Source organism: Trichinella spiralis (genome assembly GCF_000181795.1).
Source record: "Trichinella spiralis strain ISS 195 chromosome Unknown Scfld4, whole genome shotgun sequence".
Taxonomy (NCBI): domain Eukaryota; kingdom Metazoa; phylum Nematoda; class Enoplea; order Trichinellida; family Trichinellidae; genus Trichinella; species Trichinella spiralis.
In genome coordinates this window covers 11,610,371-11,634,365 of record NW_003526943.1, presented here as the reverse complement: position 1 = coordinate 11,634,365, position 23,995 = coordinate 11,610,371, and the positions used below count along the sequence as shown (strand labels likewise).

The 23,995-nt window shown below is 28.6% G+C and overlaps 4 protein-coding genes across 4 annotated transcripts; 1 reads left to right on the top strand and 3 right to left on the bottom strand.

Moving 5' to 3' along the window:
* Positions 1–521: 521 nt before the first annotated feature.
* On the top strand, positions 522–6,525 carry Tsp_06623 (putative integrin alpha pat-2). The gene is given in 28 exon segments (XM_003378599.1): positions 522–574; positions 891–1,009; positions 1,183–1,289; positions 1,351–1,474; positions 1,546–1,607; positions 1,636–1,798; positions 1,872–1,960; positions 2,022–2,128; positions 2,276–2,399; positions 2,470–2,572; positions 2,617–2,714; positions 2,784–2,874; positions 2,934–2,979; positions 3,072–3,108; positions 3,119–3,176; positions 3,365–3,516; positions 3,575–3,703; positions 3,760–3,827; positions 3,932–4,258; positions 4,466–4,555; positions 4,614–4,713; positions 4,900–5,073; positions 5,139–5,390; positions 5,401–5,616; positions 5,683–5,808; positions 5,872–6,008; positions 6,145–6,289; positions 6,517–6,525. 28 exon segments carry the CDS (start codon positions 522–524, stop codon positions 6,523–6,525), a joined length of 3,306 nt encoding a protein of 1,101 aa, XP_003378647.1.
* Positions 6,526–7,264: 739 nt separating this feature from the next.
* Positions 7,265–8,794, bottom strand: Tsp_06624 (cGMP-dependent 3',5'-cyclic phosphodiesterase). The gene is made up of 7 exons (XM_003378598.1): positions 8,738–8,794; positions 8,577–8,616; positions 8,166–8,255; positions 7,985–8,072; positions 7,772–7,894; positions 7,500–7,712; positions 7,265–7,429 (listed from the first exon to the last, which is right to left on the bottom strand). The coding sequence occupies exons 4-7, from the start codon at positions 8,057–8,059 to the stop codon at positions 7,265–7,267; spliced, it is 576 nt and encodes a 191-aa protein (XP_003378646.1). The 5' UTR covers positions 8,060–8,072; positions 8,166–8,255; positions 8,577–8,616; positions 8,738–8,794.
* Positions 8,795–11,092: 2,298 nt separating this feature from the next.
* Positions 11,093–11,979, bottom strand: Tsp_06625 (cGMP-dependent 3',5'-cyclic phosphodiesterase). The gene is given in 4 exon segments (XM_003378597.1): positions 11,093–11,101; positions 11,119–11,231; positions 11,606–11,745; positions 11,921–11,979. The coding sequence occupies 4 exon segments, from the start codon at positions 11,977–11,979 to the stop codon at positions 11,093–11,095; spliced, it is 321 nt and encodes a 106-aa protein (XP_003378645.1).
* A 7,123-nt stretch (positions 11,980–19,102) lies between these two features.
* On the bottom strand, positions 19,103–20,050 carry Tsp_06626 (conserved hypothetical protein). Its single transcript, XM_003378596.1, has 3 exons — positions 19,977–20,050; positions 19,789–19,882; positions 19,103–19,246 (listed from the first exon to the last, which is right to left on the bottom strand). The coding sequence occupies exons 1-3, from the start codon at positions 20,048–20,050 to the stop codon at positions 19,103–19,105; spliced, it is 312 nt and encodes a 103-aa protein (XP_003378644.1).
* Between the last annotated feature and the right edge of the window lie 3,945 nt (positions 20,051–23,995).

Here is a 23,995-nt window from a genome sequence, read left to right as displayed (position 1 = left end):
TTTAGTCACTTGTATTTGAAAAATTTATTTAAACCTTTTTATTTCAAAAAATTCAAAGCTTGTTCTTGTTTGTTTAATGTTAAATAAGCAAGTGTACAAATATTATTTACTTCTTCTAATTTTATAACAAATTGATTGATTTATTTGTTCGACAATATTAAATGTAAAATGGATATTCGAAAATTTTAATGTATTTATACAATTTATCCACACATAACAGGCGATGACATAATGTATAATTTATTAAAATTTGAAATAAATTTCTTTTCGTTTCATTCAAATGCATAGGATTGAATATTTTTGAATTTCTCTTAAACAAGTTGTTGAGTGAATGGATAAATTTTTTTGTTATTTTTTATATATAAGAAAGTTGTTATAAGGGTAACTTGAATTTCTGATTAGAATATTGAAGAGTTCAAAAGAAGCTGCATTATTTATAAAAGCTGGAAATTTAAACTGGAAATGTTTGTCACAGGAAAATCAAAAATGCAATGAACGTGTTTTTAAATCACTTGAAAAATATGTTTCCACTAACTGTTCGTCTAGTTAAGCTAACTTTGGAGTGCTTCAACTTGTAAAACATGATCGTAAGCTTTTCTCTTTTGTAAACTTTTTATTTTACACTGATCTTGCATCAAGTGCACTTTTGAAACAAAATTTCATCTCTGTTTGCAGATAACTTACTTTTATACTTATAAAATTTAAAATATTCTTTATTAAAATAAGCAGCTTTTGATTTTGCTTTCATAAATTCATTTTTAAAAATATGAAAAATAACTTTTTGTATATATCTTCTTTGAAAAACTTTAAAATTTCTTATAATTTTTACAACATGTTCTCAAATTTATCATTATAATATTTCTGTCATTTTTGAGAATAATTGAATTTAGCTTATTAATTGGTGCCCCAAAAGCTGAATCAGGCCAGCCTGGAGTTCGACGTGGTGGTGCAGTTTTTCGTTGTGAAACCAAAGACCAACGATGCACTAAAATATTTTTTGATACCGCTGGTAAGTATACTGTAAATAATAATTTCTTTGTAACTAATTAAAATTTTTTTATATTAGTTTTTTTGGAATAATTTAACATTTATGAATTAAATATAAATAAAAAGTAAATAAGTAGTAGAGTAATGACAAAAAATTTTATTGTTCCTGTATTACATTAATTTACAAGTAATTAGGACATGCCCGTGCTCTGAATGGTTCAGTTTTACTTCAAATTGATTCTAAATCTGATCAGTGGTTTGGAGCAACGGTGGTGAGCTCAAAAAAAGGTGATGCTGTTCTGGTATGTTATTTTGTGTAAAAATCTTTCTTTTTATTTCTGCCTTCAATTTGGCTTTTTTTAGGCTTGTGCCCCACGTTATACATATTTTTATTCCACTTTTGATCGTAAAGAACCCGTTGGAACGTGCTATTTAGCACAGGATAATTTCAGCTCTTTTCGAGAATACGCTCCTTGTCGAATAGAAAGTATAAATATTAAATTTTAAAAAAGTTGAAAAAAGATATTGATATTTAATAAAAGTCATAATGCTTTTCAGCAAGATGGGGTTATCACCGTTTAGGTTCCTGCATGGCTGGATTCAGCGCTGCCATTTCAGATGTAAATAAATAAATGAATGATTTTTAAGCTTTATAAACATTATGTTCAATTTCAGCAAGAAAACAAGCTGTACATTGGTGCTCCAGGTGCCTGGTATTGGCAAGGATCACTTGTTATGCAAGAAATTGGTCGTGACGATATGGTAAAGCGTACATCTGAAGGTCCAGCATACTTGGATGATACATACATGGGTAAATTTGTGTTTTGCATTCCTTTTCTTATTTAAAATTTGTTTTTATGAAAAATAATTTTGAACTTATTTAGGCTATTCGATGGCTGTGGGAGATTTTAAAGGTAATTCAGACAACCATGTTGCTGTTGGTGTACCGAAAGGAAATTTTCTTACTGGAATGGTTAGTATATTTTGAGTAATAAAATCGTTTTTATTATTTGACAAATTATTCGAAGTTGCAGGTTGTTCTGTTCGACAGTAATTTAAAAGTATTGCAAAATATTACTGGCCATCAAGTTGGTTCATATTTTGGAGCTGCACTAGCTGTTGGAGATTTCAATGACGATGGGTATGAGATATATATTTGCTTAGTAATGATTGTCTTGTTTCGTTTCATTAAGAAAAATTTTTTTATTTGAAACCTAAATTCCTAATGAGTTATTTAAAGATAGTGAAGAAAGCAAAATTTATTTCCTCATATTTCTTACATTTACAGTTTGGATGATATTGCTATTGGTGCGCCGCTATTTATTGGCATGGAGAACAAACAGCTCGATAAGAGTCAAACAGAAGGAAAATATGAAGTTGGAGCAGTATATGTATACTTTCAAGACAAACAGGTAAGTTTTGATATCAAATACATAATAATGGACATGGAAATGTGTGTTATACTGTTTTTACTGTTTGTAGCATCATTTTGTGAAATACACCACATTGGTGGGACTTAAAGAATGGTCACGCTTTGGTCATGACGTAGCTGCAGTTGGAGATCTGAATGGCGATTCATTCGATGGTATTTTAAAATCAAAACATACTTATTTTAATTTTAAAATTTAGATATTGTTATTGGCGCACCATACGATGGTGAAGATCGTAAAGGTGCTGTATATGTGTATCATGGTATGAAAGATGGAATTAAAGAAAAATTTAGTCAAGTAAATCAATCTATAAATATTATTCTAAATTTATTCATATGCGCTAATACTTGTTGTTGAAAATTTAAGGTTATATACGCCAGAGATATTGATCCATCTCTAAGAACGTTTGGCTGGTCAGTCACGGGAGGTGTCGACATTGATAACAATGATTATCCCGGTATAAATTGTTTGTTGGCAAAATTCCTATTTTGTTTTTATTAATATTGTTCATTTTAGATGTTCTTGTTGGAGCTTACAGTTCAGATCGGTCCGTATTGTTTAGGTAATATTCTTTTTTTATCATATTGTATTCTTTATATTTATAATCAGAAGTTATTTCATATTTTATTTTATCGTATCCATTTATTGTTATAGGACTCGTCCGGTTGTTTCTGTATCTGGGTTTGTTAAAGTAAATCCAGATACTGTTAATTTGGAAAATAAGCTTTGTCGGCTTTTTCGAACAGAAAATGTTACATGGTGAATTATATAGAGTCTACTTATAGCTGTTGTTTCTTTTTAAAATAAGAATTGATGAAATTTCTTTTTGCAGCACTCAGATTCATTTTTGTCTAACATATGATGGCAAAACTGTACCTGATGAATTATGTGAGAGAAAATATTTATGATAAAATTTGCACAGCTTATTTTAAAAGAATTACTTTTAGATTTTCGTATTATTGTCAGTTTGGATCCAAAAAAAGGAATCAGTAGTCGAGCACGTTTTCTTGAAAGCCACAGCGTCACTCAACTAACTTTGGATTCTGTTCCTATTCGTAAAGGAGAGCGATGGTGCGAGCGACGTTACGTTTATGTCCTAGTAAATTCTTTTCAAATTTATTTTTTGAATTAAATTTCATGTAAAATCGCTACTTAAGGATGACATTCGGGATAAGCTTAGTCCAATTACAGTTCAAGTAAATTACAGTATTGTGGATGAAGGATACATGGAAAGGCAGCTGCGTCCTGTCATGGATGCTTACATTCCCAGTATGATTTCTGGAGAAGTAAGAATTGTGCTTGTTTCTGTGAACTGATTTATAAATTAATTTTTATTCTTAAGATTAATATTCAAAAAGACTGTGGAAAAGATAATATTTGTATTCCAGATTTGCAGATGACTGCTAAATTGTAAGTACATTTGAAACTAAATTGTTGCATATTGATCAAAATGGTCTGTTGAAATTAGATAAAATGCTGAATTATTTATGTCAGCTGTGATCTATTATTTATAGGAATCGCGAATCCATTTTAATTGGTGCTGATGATCGATTTAATGTATCAGTGGTGATTCACAATGCTTTAGAAGATGCATTCGAAGCTCAGTTTTTCATAGTTGCTCCAGTTGGTCTAGATTATGAAGGTTTTACACGTCAAATGCCTTCTCGTCCCATTACTTGTTCACAACCGAAAGAGTTGAATAATGGAAAAAATTACGTCATTGCTTGTGATGTTGGTAATCCGCTTCCGAAATCATCGACTGTGCGATTCAGCATGCAGTTTTCGACAGAAAATTTAGATTTAGTTATGGGAGGAATTAGTTTAAATCTAACGACAAACAGGTAATGCAAGACTTTTTAAACTTTAAACTTTGCAAACGAAAATTTAATATAATAAAATTATTTCTGTAAAATTTACTTCATATCATTTGCTTTCATCAAGCTCTTTATGAAACATGAAAAACCGTTTAAGTTTTAATATTAATTCCAAATGAATGTTGAGTTTATTCTTTGTTAAATTCATGTTTTTTAATTTACAAAATATTTTAGTACCAACAATGAAACTGAAAGAACGCTGGTAGACAATGAAGTGTTGTTGGTCATTCCCATGGAAGTAAAAGCTGATTTTATTGTCACTGGGTAAGAATATTTTTTCTAATATTCTCTATTGTTTACTGTAATATTATTCATATTCAAGGGTATCCCGAAATGAATCGTATCACTACGACTTTAACGACCGTCGAGATGATTTTGTTTTTGACAGTGACGCTGGACCTGTGGTTTCACATGTTTATGAGGTATTTGAGCTGACCATTAGCTTGTTCTTTATTTTAAAAAATGTTTATCTCTTTACAGTATTGTAAAATGTTAATAATTTCTGAAATATTTAAAATTGAGCTTTTTGAACGTGAAAATCCTGAGAAGAAACTAAATTCTTTTCACATGATATGATTAATAAAAAAACAACTTTGAATGCATTATAGATAAGAAATCTTGGACCTTCAACATTGTCTGAGATGTCAGTAGATGTTTATTGGCCAAGTTATTTTGTGGACAATGCAAAACCATTGTTGTATTTAATTGATGATATTGAAACTGAAGGGAAGATCACTTGCGAACTTTTGCAAAAAGGCCATATAAATTCAGAAGGGTTAATAGTAAGTGCATTCAGCTGATGTAAACTTATAAAAAAGATATGCATACGTAATTTTTCTTCATACAGATTGTTCCTCGTCCAGAGGATGCTATTGAAAGAGTGTTTCGAGTGAAACGTCAAGAAAAAGCGAACAGCCGGCAACGGTACGAGGAAAAATCTGACGTGCTGAAAGCTCTCCGTAATGCAATGGCTTTGATGAAGCAAAGTTTGGGTGATTTCGGTAATGCATTTGGTCAAATGCGTAATGTACTGCAGCGTGTTCGACTGGTGATAGATTGTCGTTTAAAAATAGCATCGAAAAGAATATCTTATGGAATAGTTATTTTAGAATTGCATGGAAATGGCCTGTTCACAATGGCAGTGCAAAATAAAAGATTTTAAGAAAGATGAAAGAGTTCTGTTGAAAGTGGATTCTCGCCTTTGGCTCAACACATTAATTGATGAAGTTTTTTATGATGCAATGATATCATCACTTGTAATTGCGGAAGTAACAAAACTGCCCTACAGACATCCCACAATTGAACTTCCATTACGTTATGCTGTTGTATGTGATGGTTTTGTTTTGTGCTGTGTATTGTTATGCTTAAATGATGTTTTTTCAAATTTACAGGCAAGTACGATAGTAAATCCAAAAGATCCAACTCGTGTTAGTCGTGGTGTGCCAACTTGGCTAATATTTGTTGCCATTTTAGCTGGTTTAACAAGTCTTATTCTGCTCATCATGCTTTTATGGAAGGTATAAGCATGCAGTTTCTTTTTATTTTTTATTAATAACAGTTTACTTACTGATTTGTTATAGTTTGGATTCTTCAAGCGTAAGCGACCTCCACGAGGACAAGCTCTACTGTCCAAGCCGCCAGAGCCAGAATATTACGGATATAGTAGTTATAGCAGTGCTCAAACGCCAGGTGGATATACCACATATGGAAATCCACAGTACAGACAAAAGCTATAGCAAATACCTTAATCTACCTATCTATCTATCTATCTATCTGCCTATATATATAATTATAATAATAAAATAACCTTATTTATAAACAGGTTTTATTTAAAAATAATCGTAGAACTATAGTTACGAACAGACACTATATCATTTGACAGCACCAACAAAAGTACAGTCGTCATGTCGTGCATGTTGTATGCATGTACTTATGTATTATATATGTCATCGTGTATGTTTGCGTATGATCGCTAAAAATGAATGGGGCAGCAGACAAGTTAAAATTATTACATAAAATGGAAAACATACGAATGAAAATAGTAAAGCAACACACTTCACGGTACACAACATAAAATAAATAAAACGTGAAAGCTGAATGTTGTTTGGGTTTGTTTTTGATCATTAAAAAGAACAAACAATTCAGCGTTTCTGAATTTTGTACAGTTATGATTTTTCTCGTTCAAAAAGTCAATAGAAACAATATTAATAATCAGAGATTTTCAGATGAATTGACGGTTGCATTTGTCGTTGTAGTCTCTTGAAAAGAGTCGTTGTCTGTTGTAGCACTTTGTATCATCTCTTCAACTTGACGTTCAATATCTGCATTAAAAAGCATATCGATGTCGTAACGATTGGATGAACTGTTGCTGCTGTTGCTCATTATAATTTTCTGCATCGCCACGTAGCACTGGCGATTCTGGTAGCCTGTTTGATATACCGGTAGCAACGCTGGAAATAAGCGGCTAAGATGTCTAAATAAGACAAAAAATTCATCCTTGTTGTTTCTTTTTTTAAATACAAAAAATTTTTCATTCTATTCTTATATGAGCAAAAAAATTGCAGTTTTTTATAAACTAATTTTATTTTATTTATTTTTAGATGTACTCTTTTCCAAATATCCTTCAAATTCTAATTTAGAGAGAAATTGCATTCGAAATAAAAATCAAACAAGCTATCGTGCAAACATTAAATAACTTGTGCCGTTAATAATGTTTTTTTTCTTAGCATGAACTATAGTGGATCTCCTCTTTCTGAAAGCAACTTATCATTGGAACGTTACAATTATTTAATATGCAAATGTAATTTTTTTTTATTAAACACAAAGCTTTACTACTGTTTTTCACTGCGCTAGTTGGATGAATTTGAAAAGTTATCGCTTCTGGAAAAAAAATCTATAATGCTTGTGCTATATATGATTATGATTATGATAATGATAATTATCATAGATGGAATAAGTGCACATGAAAAATTGTTAATTAAAATGGACGTACTTGTACAAAGGAAGTGCAATGCCATCCAAAAAGTCGATTTGCAACTTCAAAACGTCAGCACGGTCTCGATCCATCATTTCCACCGGTCGATTGCCCATTGCTTTTTCCAAATCTCCTTGTGAAAAAAATTCTTTGTACACTTTGGCCTGGAAGAAAAAAAAGAAGAGAAATAATGAAGGAATCAACGGTAAGAAAAGCAGTGCAGAGTTCTCTAACAGCAACATTTTTGCTCGTCTTCCACGGCTTCATTTGATCACTGAGATCGCAGGCAGTCATCAATACGGAAAGCAAAATGTAGACGTGACGTGGATTACCGCGCTGCAGTCCAGATTCGACCATTTCAATAAATTCCGGTCGAATTCGTAGATGTTGAGCAAGATCTGTCGCAAGAATAATATCACGAATATTGTCCAAAATAGTTTGGTAAAGCTGAAAAAAAATCATAAAATAACATTCAAAAAAATTAATAAAAAACTATGACAAATTACACTGGCTGGCAGTTCAGCAAAAATATTACATTCTTCAATGTTCAATATGCACATAGTTTGAGCAAAGTGATGGCATTCCAGAACTGAACCTTCTGAACTGTACAACTGAGCTAAAGCTGTTTTCTGAAAAGTAATTAATAATAATTAATAATTTTAACAATAACAAAATAGCGATGTGTTGAAGTGAAGTTGGAAAATGGAAAAAAGCGTTACCGATTGTACTTGAAATGAATTGGTAGTTCCACGATGATCAATATCATGGCAAAGACAAGCAACCAGAAGACACATGCATCTTACATCACTGAAAAATTTTATTACATTCCACAAATGAACAAGAACAAGTACAACAAATACTGACGATAAATGTTGGCGCAGTTCAGGAATTGTTTTCAACATCAAATAGCAAAAATGAGTGACTGTAAAAGCATGATACCAGTTGTGATACGGTACATCTCTGTATCCTTTTTCAACCAGCAACAAAAACCTAGCATCAATTTTTTCATTTTCATACATTTTTATGCATACATGGAACCAAAAGAAACCTCACCTGGAAAGTTTGCGCCTTTTGATGCGAAATTTATGCGCATAACCCAAATCGTAAAACATTGCCAAACAAGCCTAAATATTTCACTTTATTTATTTACATAAAAGCATCACAAAAACACAAATTTAAATTTATGCTATTGAAAAGTAAGTATACATACATATATAGTATACATATTTCAAATATGAAAACAACGGCATTAAAAATACATATATGATTTATAATAACATTGTTAGTTGAATTATTAATAATCTCGACAACAAAAATGATGAAAATTTGTTGAAAATTTTAAAGTTAACCACTTAAGATCTTTTTTAAGGTTGTGTTAATTTGAAAATTATAATTAAAATTATAATTTTTATGCATAATTTATAACGTTGATACATTTTCCAAATACAAATAGTGGAAAATTTCAAATTTACCATATGCGTGTCTCGTACGGAAAGCTCTCTGGGTGAGTAAAAAAATGATAAAAAGTCCTGGCTGAAAGAAGACGGTGCTGGGACAGGGCAGAGACTCAACCGAAGCACATCTTCTTCGGCAATCTTAAAAAATTCTTTTTTTTAATTCCACAAATAAAAATAAATTTTATTAAAAAAATATTTGTAAGCAACCTTCTGTGTGTGATACATCATAAGCTCACTGGCCACATGCGTACGTCGATTTGCTTCTTGCAGACGTTTGAAAAGCAAACACTAAACAAAATTTAAATAAATAAATATTAGTAGTAAAGGTAAAATGCAATATGTATTGATAGAAGAATTATATTTTATTGTTGTTGTTGTTGTAATTATGAGCTTTTTTATATAGCTTGAAGATTGTAGCTTGCATGCGCGTCAGTCATATCTGCACTACCAGCATTTGCTGTGTCGATTAAAGTCTGAACTTCTTATATCCATTCAGTTAAAGTTAGTAAAAGTCGTTAATTTATAAAAACGTGAATGAACGGTGAGAAAATTTCATAAGAGAGAAATTTTCGATTATTCAATTACAACAATAGACACACACGCAGACACAGACAGACACACATACAGAGTCGATTATTGACTTCAAAACCACAAAGTCTTTTATACTTCGACCAACTCAATCAAACATTTCAGAAAGTTTAGCAAGCTTTGTATAAAGTTCTCTTAATTAACAATCTTTCATCGCAAAAAGTGCATTATTAACGCCAAAATTACTTATTAAAAATAAGAAAAAAAATATTAAAAAAGAATTTTGCAATTAGAAAAAAAAAGTTTTCTGAATTCAAATATAATATATAATTTAAAAAATTGTGGGTATCCAACTGCAAAATTTTCCTTAACAACAGCAAAATGATTTTATGACTTCAGCTGAAAGATTTTCTCCTCTAACTTTCAAATCTACAGTAACTTTCAATTTTACTCACCAAAAATGTCAAAAAACATGCAAATATAAAATTGAAAAATTATTGAAGAAAGAAAATAAGTGTATTGTACCATTTAAACAAATAGCATCAATTAAAATTTTAATAAAATTTGCAAATCAGCAAATATTATGAATAGACATAAGTATAAATTAATTTCACTGAACATTTCAATAACACAAAAATTAGAAAATTTTCCTAAATGGCAAATTTCATTAAATGAAATTGTACAGATTCAAAGAAGCTTTTTACAAAGAAACAAGCTTTTCCCTTAGCTACGCTTTCTTCTCGAATCAAGCAGCTGATGGATGATCTTAACTTTTCAAAGAAAAAGAACGCTAATTGAATTCAAGCAACAAAAATACTTCAATGAACGCTAATTGTTCATGCCTTTTCTCCACAATATGCAGTTTCACAGTTTTACAATTTTGCTAATTTTCACCTAATCTGGAAAAATAATTTCTAATCAAATTCATATTAATAAAAACATAAATTTGAAAAAAACGAAGGAAATGAGAAAAAATTGCTTGGAAGTTGAAAACAAAATAAGAAATAGAAGTAAACAATTTCCATTAACAATATTTTTTATACCTTGAGCTAAATGAAGTTGACGTAAAATGCTAGCATGCGAACTTTTACTAATAATAAAATAAGAAAAAATAATTAAATTTTGCCGTTGGTCTTAATGATTAACAATTTTATTCTAATTTATATATATATATATATGTGTGTGTGTGGGTGTGTATAGGCAGAGGGGGTGCAACTTTAAGACTTGTATAGCCATTTTATGCTGCAACAAACGATATTAAATATTTATCAATTCTGAACTTATTTAAAAAAGTATTAAATTGATAATTGTCTTGAAACTTGTTTTTCAAAAAAAATTCCTTTTCATAAAAATTGAGATGAGCAAAATTTGTCCATCATTTAGTAAAACCTATTGGTATACTGTAGAAAAAGAAAATTTTGTTTCATTGTTCCTAATACAGCATTAATTACATTAAATCCTACGAGAGTAATAGTTGTTGAAAAATTGTTGAGTAAAGATCATAAATGCATTTGTGAAGGTAGTAATTTTTTTAACAATTTGTTTTCAAATAAATTTTCAAAAAAGGAAATATATGAATCCTGTTGCTCAAGTGAAAAACTCTGAAATCCTAATTTTTAATTTCAGCACTCTGATTAAACTCACAAAATTATTCATACTGGCAATCTATTGACTGCAAATTTTCTTTCTTTGTTCTCTTTTTTAATTTAATTTAATTTTATTTTATTTTATCAGCATTTAATTTGTCCTTATTCATTGCCAGCTTCCATTTCACATTACGTCAATTATTTTCACTATTCAAAGCATTTAATTGAATTGCTTTTTTGTCGTGTTTCTTTTTTTTCAACGCAACTGAAAATAATGCTTACATGGGATATGCTAATTGCACAATAAGAAGAAAGCAATTCAGCAAGCTGTTGATCATGCGAAGTAAAACCATCGGTCCCGATTTTGTTAAGCAACTGTATGACAGCAATAACATCTGAAAAAATTCAGAAGCTTCAACGTTGATATACAACTGCGCGATGGCATACTTTTTTTATCTTTAACCGCAAAGCAGAGCATATTTCTAAAAATATTTCATAACACAAATAAGCAAATCGTTCATTTTGTTTTTATTAAATTAAAAAAAAGAAATAAGCAATAATAATTACCGAAAGTGCAGCTTTTTCATCCTCTGCTGAAGTGGATCAGGAACGATGACTTCTTGTTCAGAGCAAGAGTTATTGGCTATCAAAGGTTGAGCAGGCTTGTCCACATTAGTAGATGGAGAACCATCTCTTTGAATGTTTTGCATTTCTCCTAAAAATATGTAAAATTTAATTTAATTTTAAAAAATATGCATATACAGTATACCTGAAACAGCAACTTGTCCCACGATACCCTCGTTCATTGGAAAACGGATTTCTTTAAGATATTCCTCATTTTTTTCATCCATCTCCACTACTTCAGCAACCAATTCATTGCTGTCATTGTCGATCAAATAAAGTGAGCAGCTTAAATGTGCAATTTTTACTTTTTATAAAAAATAATTAATCATCATTTTTTATTTTTAAAATTGCTGCTTTCCTTTCAAAAACACAAAACTGAAACTCATCAGAGTAAAAACTGTTATGATTGCAAGATTGAAAAAAAATTATCTTAATTTTGAATGATAAAATTCACACTTACTCTTCAGAAGGGATTAATTTTTTCGCATCTTTTATAATGCTCTGCACAAGCTGAGCCATGTTTTCTGCACAAATGCAATAAATAAAATTTCACTGTTACTCGAAACAAAAATATAATTTTCATACCGAGATTAGAAAAAACATTTTTCAATAATGTCAGAATGAATCCGTTCAATTTTGTTCTGGATTTTTGCTGTTCCATGGACACTACAATGCGGATCATTGAACCTGCTAGACGAATCTGTTCTAATTCAACACTACTCAACTCGTGGACAGTGCCAATACCATTGCTAATATTCCTTTAATTGTTTGGAACTTATTATAATTATGAAATTTAAAAAACAGAAAATAAAAACAATAATTTCTACTCTGAGGCTTCAGAGGTTGAGTGGTATATGCAAAGAATGGCAATGAGAACGCTTCCATTGGAATTTTCTACAGCATGCAAAGAGACAGGAAGATTCGGTAAATGATTCTCACCAAATACTTTTGCCACACACTGCTGCAGTTCCTTGAAACAAATGACACAAATGAAATATTCAAATTATTTTATTTTATTTCATTTTATTTCATACTTTGGGAATGTTTTTATAAAAAATATGAGCAGAATGTTCAAAAATTGCAGCCCATTGGTCGAGATTACCCTAAAATTAAAATTTTTTCATTCTTTTCATTATAACATAAATAAATAAATAAATAAAAATAAATATAATCCATTACCGCATGGATGGGACTGGGAAAATCTCGTGAGCCACATGTCTAAAATAAACAATCATATCCTTTAAATTACAGGAAAAAAATATTTTTTTGAATAATGCATTTACAAGCAATTAAAATTTCAATTCATACACAATTTAAATTAAAACTGAATAATAAATCTAAATTATGACTATTGAAAATTTGACAAAAACATTATTATTTCAAACTAATAAACCGTGCAATTTGACAATGTAATTAAAAGAAATGTTTCATTTAAAAAGAAATTAGTTATCCATGTCAAATACTGTAACAAAAGATAAAGAAATTGATATGATAAAATTAAAATTAAATAATGAATTTATGCAAGGCAGGTACCTGAACGCGACAATGCCCGTAATCGTCAGTTACCATAACAAAAGCTGAGTCTCGGCAGTGCAGTGAATTTTTTATCTGTAAATGAACTGATTAAATGGGAAAAACATCGAAACATTGTAGTTTCAAGACAATAATTTATTACCCATTCATTTAATCGCTTTTGAACGGATTTCGATTGCAAGTCACGAGAGCAGTCATCTACATAATTATAATATTATTATAATTGCACAAGTAAAATAATATACATGGATGAATAACAGAAAAATGTGCTTAATATGAATTCATAAACTGGCTAACTGTACAAAACGTATCACTAATAAAAAGCAACTGATTGAGCTAATGTCACTGGTGTAATTTTTCACAGTGCAAATTATTTATTTTCATATTTTTTTTAATATGACCGGGAAAGAGATTTTTTGAAAAATAAATATTACCAACGAAAAAGTTTCAAAAATGTATAACAGTTTTAGAAAAACACAAAAAAAATTTAAATAGTTTTATACAACAACACATTAACTGCATGTTCAAGTAAATAACCTGAAAATCATGTTTAAACAATACTTTAAAACGCAATAGAATTGGCAAACCGTACCCAATAAAGACAACAGCATTGCATCCAAAGACATTTTCTGATGTAAAACAATGCAAGCTATCAAAGCAAAATTATACGGCTTGTTGTTGACTGAAAGCAATCTTGGGATACTTTAGAAGAAATGTTGTATGAACCAGCAGTGTGCAATGAACACTTGTGAAAAGTTTCAGCTATTTGTGAAAATTCTGAAAACAGAATCAATTAAAATTTTGTTAAATATTTTCCTTCGTTATCCATTTTATGAATTTAAAATTTCGACAAAACAATCTCAGAAATAAATAAATAAATAAGCTTACCACTTGCTCGCTTATTTATGTATTTGCTGTAGATTTGAAGTTGCCAACTGAAGAATAAAATTAACCAGTACAATAGAGAAAGAAAAAAACAGTTGTAAAGCAAGTCAGAGGCTGGGGAAAAGAGCAGCTCTGACCAAACTCAGAACGCACATTTGGAAAAGTTCAAGTTTTTCACAGCCAAACTTGGAAAAATATCACTTGTACTTGAGGGTCAATAATTCCTAAAATACTGTTAAATTAATTTTCTCTTTATTCAATTTTATTTTTTTTTAATTTACATACAACAAATAAACAAAAATATTTGTTTAAATAATTATATAACTGTAATATATAAAATGATAAAATGTTTGCTGAAAGAGAACAATTACAATAAAAAACAAAATTTTTTTTAAATTAATCATTAGAAAAGATGTTCATAGAAAAAAAATATTCTAGATATGAAAGTATAATTTTAAAAAATGGCTATAAATCAAAGATTGACAAGCAACAGTTGAAAAGCATTCAAAAAGCAACACTGTTGGAAAAAGCTTTTTTGAAACGTTTTGATTCATTTCACAAAATACAAAGTATAAAGAGTTTTATTAATTATATAAAAGTTTAAAAAATTATTTTCCAACTGAGCTTCAATTTGTAAATTTAAATTTTGAAAGTTGCTTTAAACTGGTAAATTGATTTATCACCTTTGAATCTTTAAAGTGAATTTCAAAATCTTGTCGAAACATTCGTGCACATAAAATTTATTGTTTTCAAGAATGGTCAAGCACAAATAATTAAATAAAATCTCATTTTCTTTATAATTTATTACCCGATTGCAATTTGAACTGAATTTAAATTCTGACGCAATTTTCAAATTTGCGTTCATTCTTAATTCACAATTGAAATTGAAATTAACATAAAATTTGAATAACATTGAAATTCAGTAAAAAATGAATTTGCAACTCAATGATTTGGTATGAATAAACTTTTGAATTACTGAATAAATTTTACACGTACATTGTAATATCCCATCATGTAATAGAGTAATATTCATAATGAGTAATTTGAAATTGTACATGTGCATCTATTTCAGTGGAGTTTGTGCTACGCAAACATTTTCAACTTTGATGCAACTCCTACTTACTTTGATCTGCTTCTACCAGCTGAACCAGTGATGAAATAATAAATAAATGGTGAAAGAAAAAAAAGTTTTTTATATAAAAATAATAACAAAGCAAAAAATAAATAAGCAGTATTAAATTTACATCGCTAATGTTGTTAAGCTGGCTTGATGGGTTTCCAAGCACAAACGACCGCAGGTAGCATTATTTTTCACGTTCAATATTGAAGTCATGAAAAATAAACAACCTTTCGACAACAACATCCTGTTCATGCAGCAAGCTTATCAAAACAGTGTAATTTGCACTTATTTACATTTTTGTTTCAAGCATTCATATTAAATTCTCGTCACATGAAAACTTCTATTCCATTAAAATCAAACTGATTTGAAAACTTCACTCAAGTTTTCTATTGAGATTGATGATCATTGAGCACAAGAAGCCATTTCTTCCCTTTCAAAAATGCTAATACAACAACAGTATATTTATTGTATGAGAAATATTGATTTTCACTGAATTTGCATTTTTTTTATTCTACACAATGCTTTTTTGAAGAGAAGCTAAAGTCAAAAAAAATAAAAATGAAGGAAATAAAAAAAATACATACAAAGTGGTGATAATTATTGTTCACCTAAGCAACTATGGAGCAAACAAGACAAAATCACACGTTAATTTATGATTTATGTAAAAAATTATTTGTTTGTCAATTTCTACATTCACCTGCAATTTATTTATGAATAATTTTTTGTTTGCTAAAAATAATAAAGTAAATAACAGAATAAAAATGAATATGAAGTTGAAAGATATTGTTTTGTTTTCTTTTTACCTATTTGCCGACTGTAAGAACACAACACTTTGATTTGATAATTAGTGGATTCAACAACGCAATCTCTGCGAGGCAATGCGGGCGGGGCTTCAACACTACCAACAAACAAACAAACAAACAAACAAACAAATAAACAAACTAACCAACACACCAAGACCAAAGTTTCTTGATCAATCAAAGCTAATTAATGTAATTCGTTTTGGGGCAAGAACGATGCCCCACTAGGGTCACGGTCAAACATTAAGCACAGCTGACAAATAAACCTATAAAACAGTCATTTATACGATCCCACAAGCGGACATTAGACACTCAACACATCACAAGCCAAGTATGTTGTTGATTTAACAACAACAACATCATCATCATCTTGATTAAATTCCACCACAGTAAAAATAATTTAAATTTAACGAATAATTAATTTTTATTGCTATGAACAGCAAAAAAAGGTACTGTATATATATACATACATTGCATATATATATGTATCTAAGAATAGACTACATTTTTTAATAAATTAATAATAATATACTTTGTACAATGTAAGGAAAAGAAAAATCAAACGAAAGGACAAATACGTCAGTAAGGCAATTCATTCAAATGCAGAAAATTCAATGTTAAATTAAACGTTTCAAGTAAACGTTAAACAAGTTCTTCTCACGATAATGTTAGAACATCACCATCTTAGAGATCATTCACCTTTTAAATGATCAATGTTTGTAGAAAAGGAAATTCTATTTATTCATTTATTTATTTTTCATTTAAAATTCATACATACACCACTTAAATAGATTCAATTATTAATTATTATTGTTCATCTAAAAAGCTAATTTTATCACTTGCTCAAATAATAAAATATACCAATTATTAATTCTATGGAAAGGTTAACTTAAATCCAAATATCACGCAAATAAATTATATATATATATACATATTGAAAACTTTTACATAATTTAGTAATTTTCATTTCATTATAAAAATAATTTGAATAATCATAATATGGAACAAAAATAAAACAAATAATGCTTTACCTGGAGTAGTTTTTCAACGTTATGTTCAGCCTTGTTGATTGTTGTCTAAATTGAATTGAATTGAATTAAATGTACAGACATTTTATAATGGATTCAGAATAAAGAACTGATAACAAAATTCTTTGGTTATGCTTGTTGATTTTATTCAAACAAAATGAAAATTCATATTCACGTTGTGTGATCAAGTTCTTATTGTTCAGTAATTTTGAAATTACAATTAAATTCATCAAAATTGATCAAAAAATTGAAAAATTAAGAAAAATTAAAAAAAATCCTCCTGTGATTTTCAACAAACATTACAGTAAAAGCAAAACAAAAAACTGCCGTAGTATAAGTAAATTTCAGATAACCCATTCCACCGTACTGTATTCCATTGTATTGTGCTTATCATATGATGTCGTTTTTTTGTTTATACTTGAATTAAGAAAATTTTTTAATAAATGCGGATAAGTGATCAATTTGAATAATTTTTTCTCTTCTTATTTTATTCATTTACACCCATTTCACTACTCCGTTCCCACTGGAAAAATTTAAATTTTGATTTGATTAAAAAAAAACAAAATTTAACTAACATTAAACTTTGCCGTTTAATGTTCAAATCAGCATCTTGATATACAGATACAAATAGATGATGTGGAAAAAAGAAAGAACTAGTAATTGTAAAACTAATATTAATATCATACTGTTTATTGATTTCAATTTTTTATTTGAACAATTATTTTGAAATAAATTACAGATTGAAAATGAAAATTTCTATTTGAAAAAAAGAAATACTTTTATGCAACATCGATCAATGGGTTGTTGTGTCGAGCATTTTCTTGATAAGATTAATATTACTCATTTTCTTCAAATATCCTCAAAAATGAGGCAAAGTAGAAAAATGAAAAATGATTCAATGCCACAATCCAACAACTATTAATTTTTCTCTAATTTTTCATTACAATTTCAAGTATAAAAATTAATTGAACAAAAAAAAATATTGATTACTTCAACAATATGTCAATGAATATTATTATTAAAACTATTATTGATTTTCATAAAAAGCCACACCACATCCTACAGAATGCCTGGCAAACATCAGCTGCAGCAGCAGCATTATAATAATGCGCTCTTCAAACTCACCAACCACTGATTGATTATTGACTAACCACTTGATCATTTATTTCACTATTGAATAGAATGAGGAAATTTTTACTACTTGGAATTATTTATTCAAACCAACACGCCTATTCCATCACTTCTCTCCTTACCTGCTATTGAAAATAGAACCTAATTTTCTTTCTATTTTTTTTAAATAATAGAAAATTTATTTTCATTTCCTGTATATTAATTATAAAAATTACAGCAACAATTTGAATAAAATTTTCAGTCCTTTTAATAATAATTTTTTTGTAAAAAAAGATAAATTACGGAAAACATTCATTTTTGACAACAATGAAATTAATAACTTTTTATACGTCATTCAAAAATGAAGAAGGAAAAAAAAGTAATAATTTCTATTATTTTCATCGCTTGATGGAATAATTTTTCCACTATTATTTCAGCTGTACAGAAAATATTATGGAAATTTTTTTTAATTTGTGCTGCGAGAAAAATTTAGATTGACAGTATTCCAGTAGTACTGGTTTGTTGCAAATTTCGCACTTCATTGACATGAAATTTTACAATTTAATTATGCAACAACATTTTCTGTTCACCACTGTTTCATTCATCTATTTAGGAGCTTTTCATTATTTGAACAAAATAATAAATAAAATCAGTATAATTTTCTGCATATACAATAAAAAATAATATTTATAAATAAATTGACACAACAAGGGAACATTCTTGAAAAATAATACAAACATGAAATAGACATACCTGAATCTCACACCTGCTATGCAAATTTTGCTAGTTGGTAAAACAACAACAAAATTATTTATCATAATTTAAATCTGCGCATCAAAGTGCAATCGATGATATCATTTTCTTTTTAAAATTTTCTTTGTGCACTGTAATTTTCTGTATTGTTGAGATGTATGAAATGAATTTTCCACACCTAGATGACGTGACGTGACGCGACTTTTTACAGTGAAATGAATCTGTCGACTTAAGCGAAACCTGTTTATTATAATGATGATGTTGATTATTATTAGCTGTACAATTTGCAAGCTTTGTTTCTGACAAATTTCAAAACGTAATAATGTACATCTGATGACACTGTCAAGGATAAGATGCGTGTCATTTTTGCCACCTTCTGTAATAATACCAGACCTGTCCGAGAGCAAAAAAAATTACATAAAGCCAACCCACGCTTGACTGTTATTATTCATACATTTGTACATTCCATCCACTGCTACACCTACAGGTAAACAACTGCCAAGCAAGCTGAATGAATGAATCATCAACATTTTCTTCAGTATTTCACCAAAAGCTTTCTCAATTCAAAATCGCATCACAATCAATGACGAAAAGTATCATTCATTCCAAGTGAATAATCACACATTTTTTAAATAATTTAAATAAACAAACAAACAAATCAAACAACGTAGCAGTTGAAGATACAAAAAAAAACAAAGATGTACATAGATGTGGGAAAATAATCCAATGATAAATTATACATTTGCAACATGCTTGTGTTTGGAAATCAATACCAACATTTGTGTAGATTAAATCAAAACAACAAAAAAGTTTAAAACAAACGAATCGTGATAATAATAAATATCAAATTGGATTTGAAATGTCCAATTTGTGTGTATGAAAATTATAATTTGTTTTAAAAAATTTTGATTCAACAAAAAATTCATTTATTTAATTTTCATTCACAAAAATGAATGAATGAATTAATTAATTCCAACAGAAAATGAATAAATGGATCAATTTTGCAGCAAGTTCCATCTTCCGTTCAATTTTCTGGCTGGCTAATTTGAAAATATAAATAAATTTTCCTTGATAGCTTTGCTAATGAACTGCTGAAAACGTTGACAAGAAATCTCTCATCCATTGCATAATTACCATTAACAACTGCAACTGGTGAACAATCAATGTTTCGATTTCGATGACGAGATGCCGTACTGTATAATTAATTTTCTAATCAAGAATAATTTTTTCTCTTCGTTTAAAATTACACATATTTTAAACGAATTTTTTTTATTCTCTCTACGCTACGCCATCTGTTGCTGTTGTTGTTGTGAATTACCTTTTCTTTTTATTTTGAATAAACTTGAAACTTTTATTTGCATAAATTTTTAAAAATGCAAGATTTTTTTAAAAAATTTAAAACAAAACAATTTTCATTTGTTAAAAATAAGATCAGCTTGATGAAGATTAATTGAACAGTTGTTCAACAATGATCATCAATCAATAAAAAACACGCATCATCTCATGCATTGGATGCATGATGTTGCAGTAACATCAGATCACACAACTGTCAATTTATATATATGTTCTTTGAAGTTGGAAAAGAGATGAAAAAAAAAAATAGAATATAAATTCGAAGAAATTAAATTGAAAAGAGAAACGTCGAAGCTAACAAAATAACTTACATTATCTCTTTTTTATGCGATGAACCTTATGAGCTTGGATGATTCAAATTTTGCTTATAAAAGCGTCGATTGCAGCAGCATCACTGCTAATGCACATGCATGCATAGATAATAAACCAACCGCAGAAGCAGCACTGGAAAATCAAAGAAATTCCTATCGATTACTATCACAAGCAAAAGCAAACATCAATAATAGTTTATTGTGAAATTTCAACTTTTAACCAATGTAATTATTAAATAACTGAAAATTAGATATATATAAAAAATGTATTGAAAACAACTCGGCCGCATTATCATTTGTATTAATACATTTTGGTTCAATTGAAAATTTTTCAATAGCAAATATTATAATTTCAAAGTTACTTATTAAAAAGAGATAACAAATTAAACTTTTCTTTTTTGATTGAAGAACTTGTCAAAGGAAGAAAAAAAGATTTTTCACATCAACAACAATAAGAAAATATAAGCATTCAAGAGATGATCATAAATGAAACACAAATAAATCACTACTTAATCAACATCCCTTTTTCAAAAAGAGAAAAGAAAACAATAAGTAAATTAATTGCAAATGCTCACAAGTATTATATGTTAATGAATGCACATCGTAGTCATTTTCACAATAGTTTTCTTCAATTAATCATAATTTTTAAAAAGTAAAAAGCAAATGCTTTTTTTCACTGCTTTAAGTCAGTAAATCAATCAATAAACAAATTTGAATATTAAGTATTATTCACTTTATTGTATGTTTTGGTGAAAAGATGAAACCACAACAAATTTGATTTCAAACTGAACAGTATACAACGCTCTTCAGGTTCAATTTTCACAGATATATCAACAATTGCATCATATCATCTTATCAATCAAGAAAAAAAGCACTTAAAAACTTATACAGAATCGAATAAATGATTTTTCTGTGAAATGTAAATTAAACAGAACACAGCTTCACACAGTTGTGAAATATTACATATTTGATTTTTTTTGTTTTCATGAAAAATGCTATTTGAAATAACTTGAAAAAGGAAATTGTCACCATTTTTTTAATTTATATTTCTTTCTCAAAATTAGAATGCGAAATGTTAGTCAATATATTTTTGATGAATTCATTTGTGAAATAAATAACTGAATGAAAAGACAAATTCATTTAAGAATGAAATTAAAATATTATTCAAAATTAGTAAGCTGGTAAGAAATCTGAAAGGCAATATTAAAAATTGAATATTTCTTCATAATTGAACGTTGCAACATGCCAACAGCAAGTAAAGACGCTTATTCTCAAGAAAATCAAACACCAATGATTAATGAGCGAATGAATAAATTAATGCATATTGTTGATATTATTTCATCTGAATCTTCTTCATCTTTGACAATCGCTTATCAGAACCAATCTTTCAAAATTACCACACCTCATCTTTTATCAGATTGAAAACATGTCAAACATAAATACAATACAGCAACAATTTGCTAAATGCAAATAAATAATTTCAACAAAAATTCTTCTTCAACATCTTCAAGCTATTTACTTTATTAGCTTAACAAATGAACATCCCTCGATCAATTATACATACAGTGAGATATATGCAAACTGGGAATGATGTAATTGCAAAGACAAATTATTAACTGGACATCATTGTTTAAGATAAAAAATAATGACCATAAATAACACTCATAAGTTGCACTACTGCCGTCGTCACTTCGAAAATGTTACGTTGGACGTTGAAAAAAAAATCTGCTAAATTTACACATCTACTAATGAAGAAGGGGGTGCTTCATTATTTAATATGTTCTCTAACAAGACGAAATAACTGTCATATATATTCATGTTCAATAAATGAATATTATTCATCATTCTTAATGCTTAATTTAAACCTGCATACAAATACTTTAGCAAATAATTCAACAATAGTCTTGCTACTATCATATTTCTATATTAAAGTAAAACAAACAAACAAACATTAGACACACACAAAAATATAATCAAACAACTGCAATACGCTTTAATAATTGTATTGTTTTTTATAGCGTCTTTATTCAAAAAATTTCATGCGGTTAGCATGTGACTTTATTATTCACACTATAACAATACGCACGAATGTATATATATATTTATTGGACGACATTTATATGATAATTTTTTATTTTGAAATTTCTATTACTTAAAAATGCATTAATCTTCTACAACGCTAAGTATACAATAGTACATAGTAGATAATATTTGGCATTAAAAACTGCTTACTAAAACTACTACTGATATTAAATTATTTAAAAAATAAAATGGTATAAAATATGAACTTCATACTTTGATGATGAATTTTCATATTAGCATAAGAAAATAATTGCAAAATGCCAAGCCGTGCCCGGCTGTGCCGGACACATAAGAAAAGCATGTCCTCATGGGATGATCATTTAGTGATGATGCTCATTCATTACCACTCTTCATCGTGTCTGTCTTTCGGAGAAAACAGCGCAGAAGCATGCGCTTGAAGCGCGCAGCTTCAACTGCTTGTTGAAGGCAAGTAAAAACATCTTATTATTCTGAAACATGCATTCACGGAACTTTCTCTCAACATATATTCCATTATTTAAAATGTTACTTTCGAAAATTCCATTGTGTAAAGATCATTCATTCATGCTCAAAGATTACTTAAACTTTATTTAATAAGTATCTATTTATCAATGAAATGTTTTCAACAAAATTTTACATCAGCATTAAAGCACTGCATGAAAAACAAAATATCAATACATAAGCATAAAATTCAAGCAGCTAAAGGTATTATTTTTTAAAAAAATTTCACTTAACTGGAAATTAATTTAAAATTTTACACATCCCTCACAGTTCTGTTTAAATACGTAGGAATTAATTAATGAAAATCCACGCATTAAGTTCTAAAGCTTTCCATCACATCTTCAACAATAACTGACTTATTCCTGAAATGATCAATTAGTTAAGCATGTGTTTTTTGGAATAAAAATCATATGTATATATATGGATAACATTTATTTACCAAGCTCCCAGCTATAATTTTGATCATTTGATTTTTGTGCGATATTTATTAATCCAATTTCACGTGATATTTAATTTAATTTTACATTTTATTAATTCTTTTAACTGCAACTAAAGTTTATTTTAACAGTTTCAAACAGCTGCTTTAATAATTTGCACAAATGCAATTTGGTTAATGGAATAAACTGAATGAATACGACAGACTAATTAAAAGAGAAACACTAGAAATATAAAATATAAAAATATAAATTATCATAATTTCCTGTGCCTCTAAGTCGAATAGAACAAAACCAATCTGGACGAATAAATGAAACTTTAATTGCATTGACAAATTAAATATCCGCAATGTGGAAATCAACGAAGACATGCTGAGAAAAATGAAATAAATAAGAACCACAATATTAAGCATTGACTTAAATATCCATAACTTTCAAAATTCAGCTACTCCAGAGGTATGACATAAGTAAAAAAATCTGTATTATAACAAATTATAATTGTTTCATAAACTATTTAAAAAAATTTTTTTCATTCTAATTTCCATACTTTACTTCTAATGAATTCCAGACAAAAAAGTAATAAAGAATTATTGATTATTATCTATTATGAACTGAATTCATTAATTTACTTTTGCAGAATAATGTG

What these genes read in the sequence shown, in the direction of transcription:
- Tsp_06623 (XM_003378599.1), top strand. Translation starts at nt 522, where the DNA reads ATGTTTCCACTAACTGTTCGTCTAGTTAAGCTAACTTTGGAGTGCTTC. An exon ending in GATCGGTCCGTATTGTTTAG is followed by an intron (nt 2,980 to 3,071) that starts GTAATATTCTTT and finishes TTATTGTTATAG; the next exon opens with GACTCGTCCGGTTGTTTCTG. An exon ending in TCATCATGCTTTTATGGAAG is followed by an intron (nt 5,809 to 5,871) that starts GTATAAGCATGC and finishes GATTTGTTATAG; the next exon opens with TTTGGATTCTTCAAGCGTAA.
- Tsp_06624 (XM_003378598.1), bottom strand. Translation starts at nt 8,059, where the DNA reads ATGTGTCTTCTGGTTGCTTGTCTTTGCCATGATATTGATCATCGTGGA. An exon ending in ATTCATTTCAAGTACAATCG is followed by an intron (nt 7,895 to 7,984) that starts GTAACGCTTTTT and finishes ATTACTTTTCAG; the next exon opens with AAAACAGCTTTAGCTCAGTT. An exon ending in AGACGAGCAAAAATGTTGCT is followed by an intron (nt 7,430 to 7,499) that starts GTTAGAGAACTC and finishes TTTTTCTTCCAG; the next exon opens with GCCAAAGTGTACAAAGAATT.
- Tsp_06625 (XM_003378597.1), bottom strand. Translation starts at nt 11,979, where the DNA reads ATGGCTCAGCTTGTGCAGAGCATTATAAAAGATGCGAAAAAATTAATC. An exon ending in AAATTAATCCCTTCTGAAGA is followed by an intron (nt 11,746 to 11,920) that starts GTAAGTGTGAAT and finishes TGCACATTTAAG; the next exon opens with CTGCTCACTTTATTTGATCG. An exon ending in GGGACAAGTTGCTGTTTCAG is followed by an intron (nt 11,232 to 11,605) that starts GTATACTGTATA and finishes GAATTTTTTCAG; the next exon opens with ATGTTATTGCTGTCATACAG.
- Tsp_06626 (XM_003378596.1), bottom strand. Translation starts at nt 20,050, where the DNA reads ATGCAAATAAAAGTTTCAAGTTTATTCAAAATAAAAAGAAAAGGTAAT. An exon ending in CAACAACAGCAACAGATGGC is followed by an intron (nt 19,883 to 19,976) that starts GTAGCGTAGAGA and finishes TTAATTATACAG; the next exon opens with TACGGCATCTCGTCATCGAA. An exon ending in ATGAGAGATTTCTTGTCAAC is followed by an intron (nt 19,247 to 19,788) that starts GTTTTCAGCAGT and finishes TTTTGAATTGAG; the next exon opens with AAAGCTTTTGGTGAAATACT.